Source organism: Caenorhabditis remanei, chromosome X, assembly GCF_010183535.1.
Source record: "Caenorhabditis remanei strain PX506 chromosome X, whole genome shotgun sequence".
Classification (NCBI taxonomy): Eukaryota; Metazoa; Nematoda; class Chromadorea; order Rhabditida; family Rhabditidae; genus Caenorhabditis; species Caenorhabditis remanei.
This window is the reverse complement of record NC_071333.1, coordinates 21110074-21124839: the sequence shown is the minus strand read 5'-3', so window position 1 is coordinate 21124839 and position 14766 is coordinate 21110074. Positions and strand designations below refer to the sequence as shown.

General features: G+C 38.8%; 2 protein-coding genes across 2 annotated transcripts; both read right to left on the bottom strand.

The window, feature by feature from the left end:
- Positions 1 to 10345: 10345 nt before the first annotated feature.
- Positions 10346 to 10860, bottom strand: GCK72_026229 (uncharacterized protein; the record flags this gene model as incomplete). Its single annotated transcript, XM_053736751.1, has 2 exons — positions 10346 to 10627; positions 10675 to 10860. 2 exons carry the CDS (start codon positions 10858 to 10860, stop codon positions 10346 to 10348), a joined length of 468 nt encoding a protein of 155 aa, XP_053580317.1.
- Positions 10861 to 11292: 432 nt separating this feature from the next.
- On the bottom strand, positions 11293 to 11550 carry GCK72_026228 (uncharacterized protein; the record flags this gene model as incomplete). The annotated part of the gene is made up of 2 exons (XM_053736750.1): positions 11293 to 11406; positions 11452 to 11550. The coding sequence occupies 2 exons, from the start codon at positions 11548 to 11550 to the stop codon at positions 11293 to 11295; spliced, it is 213 nt and encodes a 70-aa protein (XP_053580316.1).
- Positions 11551 to 14766: the final 3216 nt, after the last annotated feature.

Genomic DNA, 14766 nt, shown 5'->3' with positions numbered 1-14766 from the left:
TTTCAATAAATGGCCTCCAGACAACACATGTGTTCATAAAACTATTTATTTCAGATACTTAACTGACGTCATTATTGCCGATGAAATTTGTCATAGATCGGCTCCGCGCCATGTGACTATTTGTGAATCTATGCCAGTGGCAGCAGATGTTTTCAGACACTGACCCCAATTCCGCCGCCATACATCCAATTTCTGTGAGCAGCGCCGCTCAATTCAGGAGTTTTACTTTCAATCAATGCTTTTCTCGGGTTATTCCAAGTTCGCATAAGTTTTTCTACCATTTGGCAGACTCATGTTATTTTTTTTTCGACAATGAAACGGACATTTTAACATTTTTCTTAATTTTCCGTGGCAGTTGAATTTTGATTTCACGCTATCTTTTGTTGAAGACTTCATATAAAAAGAATATAAAAATGTGGTCAGAATATATTTCCGGGCTCAAAGTTCACTCAATCTAATAATCATTTCGTCGACTCGTGCTTCTCTTTGTATGATAATGCTTTTTTGCTCCTTTTTTTCTAGCAATTTCATTTCTTATCACTGCATTCTAATTCTCATAGACGCTATTCATTTCGCGCCCAGCGGACGCGATTTATAATTGTTCTATAATTATTCTATAATTGTTGCATCATTTTTTCCATCTTCAACCACTTTCACCTTCCTCCGAATCGTGCCCTCCCTTCCATCTATTGAAGTAATTATCCTCCCACCTACTCAAGCGAAACCTTCTCGTTTCGCCTCAATTGCTTTCCCGCATCAGCACGTCAATTACCTTCTTATGGTTTTTTGAGGACGAAGGATGGCATTGGCAACGCAACAATTTGGCAACAATCAGGGACCGGTCTTCTCGACTATAAATACTCTTGTCTTCTGTACTTTGGTATGATTTACTTCCCTGATTTAACGCTTCCCTGAAGCAAAGAGTTCCCCCCTCCAAAACTCCCTCTTCTACCTTTCCCCATCGCATTCTTCCCCCTTTTTTCACCCCATTTTATTCTACTACATTTTATTCTTCCTAATAAACAACAAATACCACTGAACCCTTATACACCGATTTACCGGAGACTCTAGAGAATCTAGAGGTCCCGACATTGGTGCATCGACCAAATCGAGCAATTGGAGGATTTATCCAGGTACGTCCCATTCCACTCAGTGGAATATACCGGTCCTTGATCGGCGCTATAACAGCCAGCTATAATAGCTTAAGCCACGTACGGATATCGGCAACCCTCACACCTCATCGGCGGTGCTTTAATCAGTTACTTCGAAAACAGTATCTATAATCAAACGTTTATCCATCATTAGTACAAAAATCCTAAAAACCAAAAAACAAAAAACTTTTCCCATAACTTTGAAAAATGTCTTCTTTAGAAGAAGTACGCGAAATAAAAGATAGAATTGTTGACTTACAAAAACAAATAAACACCAATCTTCATAGTTCTAAGCATACTACGCTCCACGCGGTCCCATCCAAGAACCGAGCAGATACCAATAATGAGAAAATTGAGGATTATCTTGGCAAATATATGGTTACTCTTCGCTCAGAAGAAGCGAAATTTAAAGACCAGTACAAAACATATAAAGAAGAACTTTATAAAGGATTGAGTGAACTTTACCAAGCCCCTATAGGAACCTCATTTGCAGAACAAGCAATCAAATATGCCGAAGAAATTGAGAAAGGTGACACAACCGTCAGAGAAGGAATTTCCGAGATCGAAAAGCGTCTCCAGAATAGACACGAAACAGCGAACGAAGTCGCAGATGAAGAAAATGTCCAGAAGTATGGAGAATACAGATACAAAATCAGAGAATATGAACCAGCACCACAATGGAGAAAGGAACAACAACCGATTCAGGTAAATCATCAAAAAACTAAAAAGCACATGTTAAGTAGTAGAGATATGGAAATCCCTATTTTTTATGGAGATATCGCGGAGTGGCCCGCATTCTTCATGATGTTCGACCCAATGGTAGCTAAAAACGAAGATTTCTCAGATGTTATGAAGCATAATATATTAAGACAACATTTGAAAGGCGCAGCCTACGACATAGTCAGACCATTTAAGACAGATGGTACTGAATTCAAAACCGCCCTAAATAGACTGATCAAAATGTATAATGCAGAAAATAAGCAATACGATCATTTTTGGCAGAAACTTACTAGTTTACCAAAAGCTAGAGAAACTGCGAATAGTTTGAGAGCGCTACATAATGAGATGTTAGCAATAACTAATGCCCTAAAACCATTTGGCGATATAGAATCGCAAAATTTCCAGTCAGTAATCAGAAGCAAAATTCCCAAAGCTACCTTATTAGAAATCTTGAAAGCCAAACCGAGCAACACAACTGACCTATTGAAAACTCTCGATGATATTATCGAGATAGAAGAATTAGCTTATAGATCTAATCTTCAACCAGAAAAAGAAGAGAAATCAGTCTTCGTCCTAAGACAAAGTAACGCAAATCCTAGGCAAACACAAAGAAAATGTAAGTATTGCCAGAGAAACAATCACGCCACAAACGAATGTAAAACAGTCGCATCACTTGATGATAGAAGAGAATTCATCAAAAACAACCAATTGTGCTTTAATTGTATGAATAGTGGACACAGATCCCAAGACTGTAGAACCCCAGCATGCCGAAAATGCAACACACGACATAACATGTCAATCTGCCCGAAAAATCAAAACCTGACTAGGAACAATCACACAAGCTCTCAAAACTCAAACTTCAGAAACTCAAACTCAAACTATAGAAACGGAAACTCATTCAAAACTCAGAACTCTCAATCGAATTCTTATCAGAAGAATTACAGAAACTCAAACCAAGGATTCCAAAACGGAAATGGAAATCGCCAGCAGCAAAACTTCACAAACTCAAATCAGAGACCACAATGGAAACAAGGGCAAGGGACCCGACCACAAGGGCAATCGAATCAACAAAAAGGGCAATGGAACCAACCACAAGGGCAAACACAGCAAAGAAACCAAGGTCAGTCAGCACCAAACCGAAACCAAAATTCAAATAAAGTGAGTGGATACCAAGTAGGATCACATCACACATCGCTAATGATAGCAAACGCGCCAATTTACGTGAATGAGAGTATAGAAACTATCCCAGTCTTACTAGACTCGGGAGCAGACCAATCCTTCATATTAGAGGATTATGCAAATAGGGCAAATATGAAAATAGTTGAGAAAAACGTCGAAATCGACCTTTCTGTCTTTGGCAAAGACAAGTCTACTTTAGTTTCTAATAAAGTAGAATTCGATATTATAATAGATAGAGATGATATAACTTCTGTAAGAGTTGTAGCACTCACTGTCCCCAAATTAACCGATCTTTTTAACCCGATCGAATTGACTAAAGAAGATAGAGAATACCTTGAAGAAGGTAATTATAAAACCATCAATATTACAAAACCAGAGGCACCTGTCGCACTTATAGGATGTGATACATTTTGGAATCTAATGGCTGATGAAGCAAAAGAAAAATTGCCATCAGGTAGATTTATGATAGCAACTCATTTAGGACCACTTATTTGTGGCAAGTATGAAAAACCCGTGACTCTGACTCACGCACTTATGACAAGAGTAAACGAAGACTCTTTCCCAGAAACAAGCCTCGAAGAATATTTTCAATTAGGAAATATAGGTATCACTGAAGAAACCAGCGAACCAACTAACCAAGATTTAATCGAAAATTTTGAAAAAACCGTAAAAATAAACAACGACACTAAGCGAATGATAGTCGCTCTTCCATGGAAACATGGACAGAGAGAAAAACTAGCAAATAACAAAGAAGTTGCCTTTTGTAGACTGAAGCAACAATACTCATCCACTTCTCAAAAAGAAGCATGGAATAATTTGATTGAAAATTTCAAAATCATGGAAAATAATAGTATCATCGAAGAGATTGATAACGATCCTAACATAGGCTTTTACATCCCGTATCAACTCGTTTTCAACAATAATAGTAATACTACTAAAGTCAGAACTGTCTTTGATGCCTCCAGTAAAAAACGAGGCGAAATAAGCTTGAATAACGCTCTGCATCAAGGACCATCCTTGATTCCTGACTTACAAGGAATACTTCTAAGAATTAGAATAGGAAAATACGTTCTCAGTGGAGACATTGAGAAAGCTTTCCATGCAGTCGAAGTTAATCCAGAAGATAGAGATGCCTTAAGATTTTTATGGCTTAAGGATCCTAACATGCCACCTTCTAATGACAACATTAGACATATGCGTTTCACAAACCTCCCATTCGGAGTTAATTGTTCTCCGTATCTTTTGTCTATGGCAATTCTTTATGGAATTCAACATTCCAACGCACCTAAAGAACTGATAGAAGCTATTGAGAATATGTGTTACGTAGATAACATGTTCATGACCACAGACGAAATTGAGAAATTACCAGAGTTATACACTCAAACAAAACACTATTTTAAACAAATAGGTATGAACATCCGGGAGTTTAGTGTCAACTGCCCAGAAAATTTCATTAACCCAGAAGATAGAACAACAAATCAGGAAAACATTAAGATACTAGGTTATAACTATTACCTAGAAAGCGATATTATGCAAGTAAGAAAACCTTCCTTTGAATACAACGTAAACAAAATTCCGAGAATGAATAAACGCAAAATAGTAAGCGAAATTGCAACTATTTTTGATCCTTTGCAATACTTTGCACCTTTATACCTCGAAGGTAAATTGATTATCAGCAGCATTGCTGACCACAACATAAAATGGACAGACATTGTCAATGAAGAAACCGTCTTAAAAATGATAGAATACCGCAAGAAAATTGACAACTCATCGTTGAAATTTAGACGTCATATCGACTACCAAAAGGAAGAGCCAGTCGGAATAGCGATATTCACAGATGCATCCGAAACAACATATGGTGCATGCGTGTACCTCAAAACAAAAAAGGAAGGAGAAGAAGGTAAGGTATTAAACCACCTCCTTATTGCAAAACAAAGAATCGCACCAAAAATAAAAACTTTAACTATACCTAGACTTGAATTATTAGGAATTCTGATTGGTGTAAGACTCTTGAAATATGTTCTAAATCAAATGAAGATTACAGTCAATGCAATTGAAATATTTTCGGATTCATCTATAGCTTTAGCTAAGATTAAAAACCATTCCACTCCAAAAGGAGAAAAACAACCAGTCTTTGTAGAAAATAGAACTAGAGAGATTTGGACAACTCTACAAGACATAAAAAGTAAAAATTCGACAATCGAAATTTCATTATCTCACGTTCCTACTGATCAAAACCCGGCAGACCACATAACACGTGGATCGAATTCCGAAATAGAACTAAAAGAAACAAATTGGTTCAACGGACCATCTTGGCCAGCTAATAAGAATCATCCCGAGTACCCTAGTACTAAACCAGAAAATAAATTGATCGTCCCAGTAATTACTGAAACTTGCGTAACACTAGTTACTAAAACAGAACCAAATTTGAAAGAGAAAGAAAACGAAGTCATAAATTTAGAAGAATTCAATAATTTTGACAAATCCAAAAGGATAGCTGCTTACGTACTGAGATTTCTCAAGAATAGAATCTATAACAAACTTAAACCTGAGAATCAAACACTATTAGGTCTAAACATCCCAGAAATTGAGTCTAATAAATCCATCATGAGTAGCCAATTAATGCTAGAAGAACTTCACATTTCTGAAAAACTTTTGATAAGAAATAACCAAAAATTGTTCAAAATTTTACCCAATGAAAAAGAAAATAAGTTCGTAACTAAACCTTTCGGAAAAATAAAATCTGATAAAATTGTCTACCAACACTTTCGAGCACATAACCTTCCATTGAAACCTGTTATTCATACTAATTCTGAACTAGCAAGAATAATAATTCGTAAAATCCATAAGGATACTTTACACGCAGGACCAGCTATGACTTTAGGAGCCATTCTAGAAAAATACGCTGGAAACCGTTGGAAAATTGCAGTTAAAAAAGAGTTGAAAAAGTGTTCACTCTGCAGAAAGAATAACAATCATAGTTTTCGTGATGCTCCCCCAGGAAAAATCCCAGAACGTCGTACTACGGAATGTAGACCATTCCAACATGTAGGAGTAGACTTTATGGGACCCATAAAAACTCAAAGAACAAACTCTACTGAAATTGAAAAATCTCACATCGCACTTTTCACTTGCGCAACAACTAGACTTATTCACTTAGAATTAGTCCGAGATTTAACTACTGACGAATTTTTTTTAGCACTATCGAGATTTATGAGTCGTAGAGGATATCCCGATACGATAACTTCAGACAACGCAGTAACTTTCAAATTGGCTGCTGAAATCCTAGATAAATGTTCAACGAAAGATAACGATTTTCTCGTTGAACTAGCAATTGCTAAACTGGAAAATAGGAAAAGTCAAGAAGAAAATAAGAAAATTAGCACTCTTGATAAAGAAATGTCTAGTAAAGGAATTAAATGGTACTTTAATACTGCATTATCTCCATGGCAAGGAGGATTCTTTGAACGACTAGTAGGACTGACTAAAAAGTCACTGAAGCACGCTTTAGGCGATAAAGAATTTAGGACTAAAGACCTAGAAACTATTATGATTCAATGCGAAAGTTTAGTAAATAGAAGACCAATCACTTACATCGATGAAGATAATGAAACTGGAAAGTCCTAAGACCTATTGATATTGTCACCCCAGGACTTTGTTTTCCTTATTTTGATGAAGATAAACTAAGAGACGAGTACTCCGAGTATTCATCCCTTTACCGGCAAGTCAGCCAACACGTTAAAAGATTTTGGCAAGTCTTTCATAGAGACTATTTACAACAAAACAAAAACTTTCAAATCATCTCTCAGCAAAATAGAGCCTTTTCTAATTTAGTGAAACCTATAATAGGAGAAGTTGTACTTTTGAAAGAGGAAAATACGAATCGTAAAACGTGGAAAACAGGAATAATTACTGAACTTATAAAAGGTAGAGATGGCGAAATCAGATCAGTACGTGTAAGAACTACGACCAAGAAAAAGAGTCGTAATATTCAATCCAATAAAGCAGGAAAAACAATAGAAGTAACAAGACCATTACAACTTGTCATCCCATTAGAAATCCGTCCAACCACGGATAAAGTCGAACCAGAGCTACCAGAATTAGTAAAACAAAAAGAAGATAGACCTGAACAGTCAATAGCTAGTTTCCTGACACGTAACATAAATAAAACTATTGTTGAAGAACCAAATGAAAACATTACTGAAAAGCAAGTTAAAATTAAAACCAAATTGGTGAATAATTGCAGAATGTCGATAAAAAAGAACTCTCCAATGAGTTTTTGGAAATACCCATCAATGATTTTGGCATTATGCTTACTGGCTTCAGCCTCAACAACCCCAGCAGATGATCGATTCGCAAAAGTACCAGGAATAGTACCTCACCAAACCACGCCACCACAGCCAAATTCAACAACGGAAACCACGCCGCTTACCAGCCCTACTACAACAAAACGAAAGAAAACCACAACTGAAACCCCAACTACAACAGTCTCAACTACAGTAAGTACAACAGTCTCTACGACACAATCGACAACAACCATTCAAATAACTACTACAAGTAAACGACAACAATTACAACGGTAACTGCAACTACAACCGAAAAAGTCACCAAGCCAATCACAACCCAGCCGAAAACTACTGTAGCAAGAGAGACAACCCCAACAATTAAACCACCCTCGACTACGACCATGCCTTTTGACCAAAATGTGAGAGGAGATTTTCATTCTGCGCTAAACAACGTTGTGGATAAACAATTTGATAAACCTGAAGGTCAAAAGAGATCTGTCGAAAACGTCACCAAACCCACTTCGAGCCAAAATGCAAAACAACCCGAGTCAGCTACGACTACCCAAACTACACCAAGTACTTCAACTGACTTCCACATCAACTTTCATCAACCTCATGACAGTAAGTCGAGAATAGAATGTACTAAAAAAGGAGTTAATCTCATTAACGAAGAGTCTATAACTAATGAAACCCATGTAGTTTGCACAGAAGAGCACTGTAGAAATTACCTCATTCCTAAAGAAAAAATAACCGAACTTTGGTTAACACCAGAAAGCACCATACATAAGCATAAGGTTACTTGGAAAAAACCAATAGGAGATAAATTTGTAATAATAGAAAAAGAATGCCCTCCCGCGGACTTTTTTTGGAAATTAGACAAATATTATAATTGCATTTTTTGCACTAGATTTGTAGTGAACTCCCAATGTCACCCAAAACTTTCCATAACCATTGCAATTATATTAATCATAGTTCCACTAAAATAGCATTCACACTGTGTCAACTGAAAAAGTTATCACTCTTTTTCCGAGCTCTTTTAAGGTTTTTATGGAGAATTATCTCAGGGATCACTAGATTTGTGATCAATAGCGTTAGATACATAATTTCATGTTGTACTAGCCAGCCAACTCCACAAGAATTGGAAATGGTCCCCTTAAGAAGAGAAAATAGACGTGCTATGGTCATCCGTAGCCTGAGAGAAGGTATTTCACCTTTCAGAAATACACAACCCAGGTTAACAACCAGATCAAGATCCTTAGATAGACCTAGAAAACGAACCTTTGAAATAACTACTGAAGTAGAAAACGGACAGGAAGTAATGAGAATTCAAAAAACTGAATCTCGAACTCCATCCCCACCATCATTAGGAATAGTAACATTAGCTATAATGTTCACATTAATTGTGTCAGTATCAGCTGACGCATGCGATGAAACCTTTCCGATCACCCACGACCAAGTTACATGTAATGAGAATGGCATATGTCATATAGACAAAACGGAAGATATATTTTTTACACCTCAAACCAAAACAGTATGTCTTCAAGTCGTTTCTAAAAACAATGTTATTGCAAAGTTTAAGCTAACGGTAGCCTACAACTTTAGAAAATGTCAGAAAGGACCCATTCTTTATACCAAAAACGTAACCGTCCACGCAGATAGCTCTAAAAGATGCCACGGAATGAGAGAATGTATTGATAGAAAATGTCTAGACATTGGAACCAATTCCAAATTGATAGAATTTCCAAAAGGGAATAAATACCCTGGCAATACATATTGCACTACCAGTTGCGGAGGACTATTTTGTAAATGTCTCCACGACAGACGGGTCAATTGGCCTATGTTTAATTTTCTTATCTTATTGATAAGAACTCTAAGAATGTCTGCAGATGAGGAACTAAACTACACGACAGACGGGTCAATTGGCCTATTTTTAATTGTCTTATCTTATTGATAAGAACTCTAAGAATATCTGCAGATGAGGAACTAAACTCCACGACAGACGGGTCAATTGGCCTATTTTTAAATGTCTTATCTTATTGATAAGAACTCTAAGAATATCTGCAGATGAGGAACTAAACTCCACGACAGACGGGTCAATTGGCCTATGTTTAATTTTCTTATCTTATTGATAAGAACTCTAAGAATCTCTGCAGATGAGGAACTAAACTACACGACAGACGGGTCAATTGGCCTATTTTTAATTGTCTTATCTTATTGATAAGAACTCTTTGTGGGGGGTATCTGGAACACAGTTTGATCTTTGGTCACTTAGCCTAAGGGGGAGGAGAGTGACGTGTCTGCGTCTCTCGCACTCACACACTCTCTCGCTCTGTTTGCTCCCCTCGCGAGACGACCACTCTCTGCGTCTCCTCGTTTTCCATACTCTCTCGCTTTTCACGGGAGCGGGATGTTTTGGTTACGCTTGTTAATTGATACCCTTTGAAGTTTAGCGCATCCTTACAATACCCGGCGCATCCTTAAATTGTTTTTTTTTCTGAAAATTATTGAAATGGTATTTTTCTAGACTGGATTTTTGCGTAGATTTCGAGTTTTTGGGTCTCGAAGCGATATTTCATAATTTGTTACCATTATTTTTGCATTTTTGCATATTTTGAGTGATTTTTGCATTTTTTGTTTTATTGTGAGCAATTGCTTCAGAATTTTGGGAGTTTGGGAAGATGGCGTATGCTTCAGAATTTTGAAAAGTTATAATTTTGAGAGTCTGTATACAACAACAAAAAATAAAAAAGAGAACCTTCACTAAGAAGGTTCGATCCCGGATCTGATTTTTGGGAGACAAAGCTGTTAACCAAAAAGCGAAAGAGGCTTACGGAAGATGTAGTGTGTATGTGGTTTAAACGGAGAACACATTTCTATTTTAGCACCAGTTTATTGTTGGAAAATAGAAAAATGAAACAAAGTGAATGAGGCAACATGAAAAATTGGAAAGTTGAAACAAATAAAAAGGTGAAGAATCGGAAACAAATAGAAAAATACTTACAAAAATAATTAGAGGTCATATGCCGTCTTGATCGATGGGAGTTCGTGTTCAAAGAATTTGACGGCACGTTGACGATTAATGTGGGAGCGGCAGATGGTACAGAGCCCGAGTGGAAGTTGGATTTTCCCCTCTCCAAGGTTTGTGACGGTGCGGGTAGAGTTGAACTTCTTGCATTCCAGACACATGTGGATGATGAGGGGGCCATTCTCCAAGAAGATGTGCTCCGGCTTCAAGGTCGATACTTGCTCCGTTGGAATCACTGCCTTCTTGGCTTTTTCTTTCAACCATTCCTCAAATTTAATACTTAAATCAAAATTGTTTCAAATATTAAATTTACCAGGCGTTTTTCTCCAGCGGAAACTTCTTCTTTCTCTTCACGACGACACTTCATTGGGGTCTTCAAGAATGGATTCTTCTTGGCCAAATCGTGGACGATTTCGTTCAAAGTCATTGAATCGCCATTTTCAGTGCTTTTCTTCTCGGATTCGGAAGCTTTGGACATGTCCCAACGGGTGATGGCCATTTCTATAACGGAAAAAGACTTTTAAGAGAGAGAGAAAGGAAAACACGCATACTCAAAGAGACGAATGAAGACGGAATGAAAGATTCAATTTTCTTTATATAGGGAAACTGGACCTGGCAATTTTTACAGAAAAATGCAAGAAATGAGGAAAAAGTTGAAAAAAATGGGTGAAATGAGGGGAAAGTTGAAAAATGCAGGAAATGAGGAAAAATGAGGGAAGTGGTTTGTAAGTTGAAGATAGGGGTACATGGAGGCGATTTGGACGCGATGACTCATCCGAGGAGGAGACGAAATTGAGCAAAATGGTGCAAAACTGATTGGAAATGTGGTGAGTCATCATCGGGAGGGGGCCATTTTGGTGGAAAAGGGGGCAAATTGATAAAAGTGTAAAGTGGGCGGGGCTTCCTTCTGGGAGCCGAGCCTCCATTATCATTATTGATTTTGGATGGTGATGACTGGTGCGGATCCTTTCGCAAAATGGATGGTGTACGTATCCGGCTTTTTCTCAGTTTTCACTGGATTTACAAAGAATGGCTGTTCTTGTATCTGAAAGTGGTTTTTTATTTTTGAATAGTTTTCCTTTCTCCTTACCGTCGTATTATCGAAATAGTCAGTATGGGTCGGAATGACGTAAGCCGTTCCAGACTGGTTGATTTCTTTCTTTGGAATAATTTGTGGATGAATTGACATTTTCAGAGTAGAAAGCTGAAAAATGAGCGGAATCGAAGAGGTCACCGGACAGGAGGTTGAAAACGTGAGTGAATGAGGGGTTTCCGATTTTTATAGTCTTTTTATAGGTCCAAGTGGGCGGGGCTTTGCTGAAAGTGAAAAGGGCATTCGTTGCTAAGTCTGGTGGACGTTTTAAGAATAGTGTGGAAACTGTTAGTCTAGATGTGGACATTCCCACGGTCTTCACCGCTTCCCCCAATGGTCCGGGCCTTTTCTCGGAGGCCGTCGTGAAGTTGATTGATGCCCACATCCCTGCCGGTATGACCCCAGCTAATTTGAAAGTCGGGGTCAAGTTCGAATCAGACGAACTCGTGGAGAGTGTGGGTCTCTCATTCAAGAAGTTGGCAAATGTTTTGCCACGGGACATCGCCGACTGTATGGAGGACATGGCTCAGTCAAACAAAAACTTGCTCGAGCTTGAGGAACCCAGTATCACAATTCACATCACCTACCTCAACACACCTTCTGGTAGTGGAGAAGAAGCCTCCAACAAAGGAGGTGAAGTCGCCACTCCAGCGAAAAAGAGTGGAGGAAAAAGGAAAAGTTTTGGTATTGAAGATATTCTGGGCCTCCCTTCAACAAAAAAGCAAAGAGAGGAAGAAGAAGAAGGAAGTGCGAGTGATGAAGAAGGTTTGGGAGACCTGGACAATGTCGAGATTCTTGAAGAGGTTTTGCCAAAACGACATCATCTCATGCCTAACAAAGGTTGGTCAAATTTGAAATTTTCTAAAATTGTTTTTTTTTTCAGTTTCCCGTAATTGCCTCGTCCATGCCATAGGAAGCAAGACAAGGACAACAAGAAAAAACACAACCGATATCGAAGAAGTTTGTTGAAGAATGAAGTTCGTGAAGGCTACATTGATGTTTTCCAAGAGGTCAATGAGTTGAAAAAGGTTGGTTTAAAATAAAGAATTTGTTCTAAAAATACATTTTGTTTGTTCTCAAAAAGCGGGAATCACCAAAATGTACGACTTCGATAGTGTTGATTGTTCTGTGTTCCAAGAAAAATGTTTTGCGGATCAGCTTCAACTGATTGTCTTTGTCAAAAACTCCACTCTTCCTTAGTATTCTGGTCCCTATGTTGGAAAAGGAAAGCAGATTGTGTTATATCTAGCTGATGGGCATTATTGTGGTCTGAGGAGTGTATCCACTCTACTCAAAACTTCGTACTACTGTTTTTTGTGTTTATCAAGAAGTAGGACTGCTGACTCCCACTATGCTTGCCGCCTCCTTCACCGACTTTGCGGGAAACCCAACTGTCCTCCAAAAACTGACGACGATGTTGCAAAAAGATGCCCAGCCTGTTGCGTGACTTTTGAGACAGAGACATGCTACAAGAATCATCTGCAGAAAGGTTAGTTTCTGGGTATTGGGATGTGATTAAACTCTTCATATTCAGGTCCGAATGGTGGAAAAAGTCGTTGTGACTTTACAAAATTTTGTCACAAATGTTCAAAGTCTTATTATACCAACAAGACGACTGGAAAACACGAATGCGGAGAGTCTTATTGCCACAGATGTCAAGTGAAGAAGCAAGCCGGCCATACTTGCACAATGATGCCTTCCATCAAAAACGAAAAGAAGTTGACTCGGAAGCGTGGATTTTTTGATGTTGAGGTACTTTTTTCAATAATAATTTAAAAATTATAGCTGCATTTTTAGACTCGTGTTTGTGAGACCACAAAAAGGCAGATTCCAACTCTCTTCACTTGTGTCAAATGTTGTCCGAAATGTTCGAGTGACATCCCGAAGACTACCGAGGAGGGTGAAAACTCAAAATGCTCGAACTGTTCTCCAGACGGGCGTCTGAAGGTCATCGATGAGATTAAGGACGAAGGCATCGACGTCGGGGCGCAATTCACCGAATGGATGTTTGGAGACAAACATCGAGGCTTCACATTTGTGGCGCACAATGCCTCTGGGTAATTTTAATCTTGAAATTTTTAAATTTTATTCTGAATTTTTTAGCTTCGATGGTCAGTTCATCTTGGAGGCTCTGATTGCGAGCAACAAAGCCGCCCCTACTGTTTGTCTGGATGGGACCAAATTGGTCTATCTGGAATACAATGGAGTACGACTCGTTGACTCGTTGAAATACCTCACCATGAGTCTATCGATGGTGGGGAAGACCTTCAAGGTGGACTCCCTCAAGGGGGACTTTCCAGTCCATTTTATTCGGAAGGAGAATTTCCAATACAAAGGACCAATTCCGGAGAATAAGTATTATGCTCTGGAAAACAAGACCGCAGAGCACAGGAAACAATTGGAAAGTTTCCTCGAGAAGGAAAGGGCCGATGGAAAAGTGTTCAACTTTTATGACGAGTTGCTGAGATATTGCTACAACGACGTCTACATTCTGGCAGCTTCAATGACCCAATTCGAGGGCGCATTCGAAAAGATGACGAATGTGTGTCTCTTCGAGGTAACTTTTTCGTCTATTTCTCTATAGTGGGGGTACGTTCTTTCACTCTCACACTCTGAATCTCTTCAGCAGACCACCACTGCCGCATCAGCTGCTGCCCTCGTCTTCCGCCGAAACCATCTGGACCCGAAAATGCCAATTGTGTTGGATGCCAAACCTTCCGTCTCCATGAACAATTCCATCCTGAGTCAAAAATTTTTGGCGTGGATTTGTGAATCTGAGAAAGTACAAGTGAACATGTCCACAACATATGGTGAAGAAAAAATTGGAAATCATCGAGTGGATGGCTATATTCCGCCATGTGAGAAGTACCCTGACGGACAAATAATTGAATTTTTTGTGAGTTTTTCTTTATATTTCAGTTGAGTATTTTTAAATTCAGGGGTGCTACTATCATGGTCATATTTGTACTTATTCGGAAGAGTCGGTTATTGGCGAGAAGAGTGCCCGGGACATTTGGAAGGCGGATGAGGAGAGAATCAAAGCTCTGAAAGAATCCGGAAAATGTCCTGTCCGTGTCGTATATGAATGTGATGTGAAGGCTGAACTTCGGTCCAATCGTGAAATGGCTGACTTCTTTGACAGCTACGAAGCCGTCGATGTGCTTCAGTGTCAACGGGCCCTTGTTGGAGGCCGTACGGAAGTCTTCCGCGTGTACGTGGATTGCAAGGACGGTACGGGGTACTATGTAGACGTGGTCAGTCTGTACCCCACCGTCATGAAGCACGAAGCTTTTCCGATTGGAGCGCCGGAAA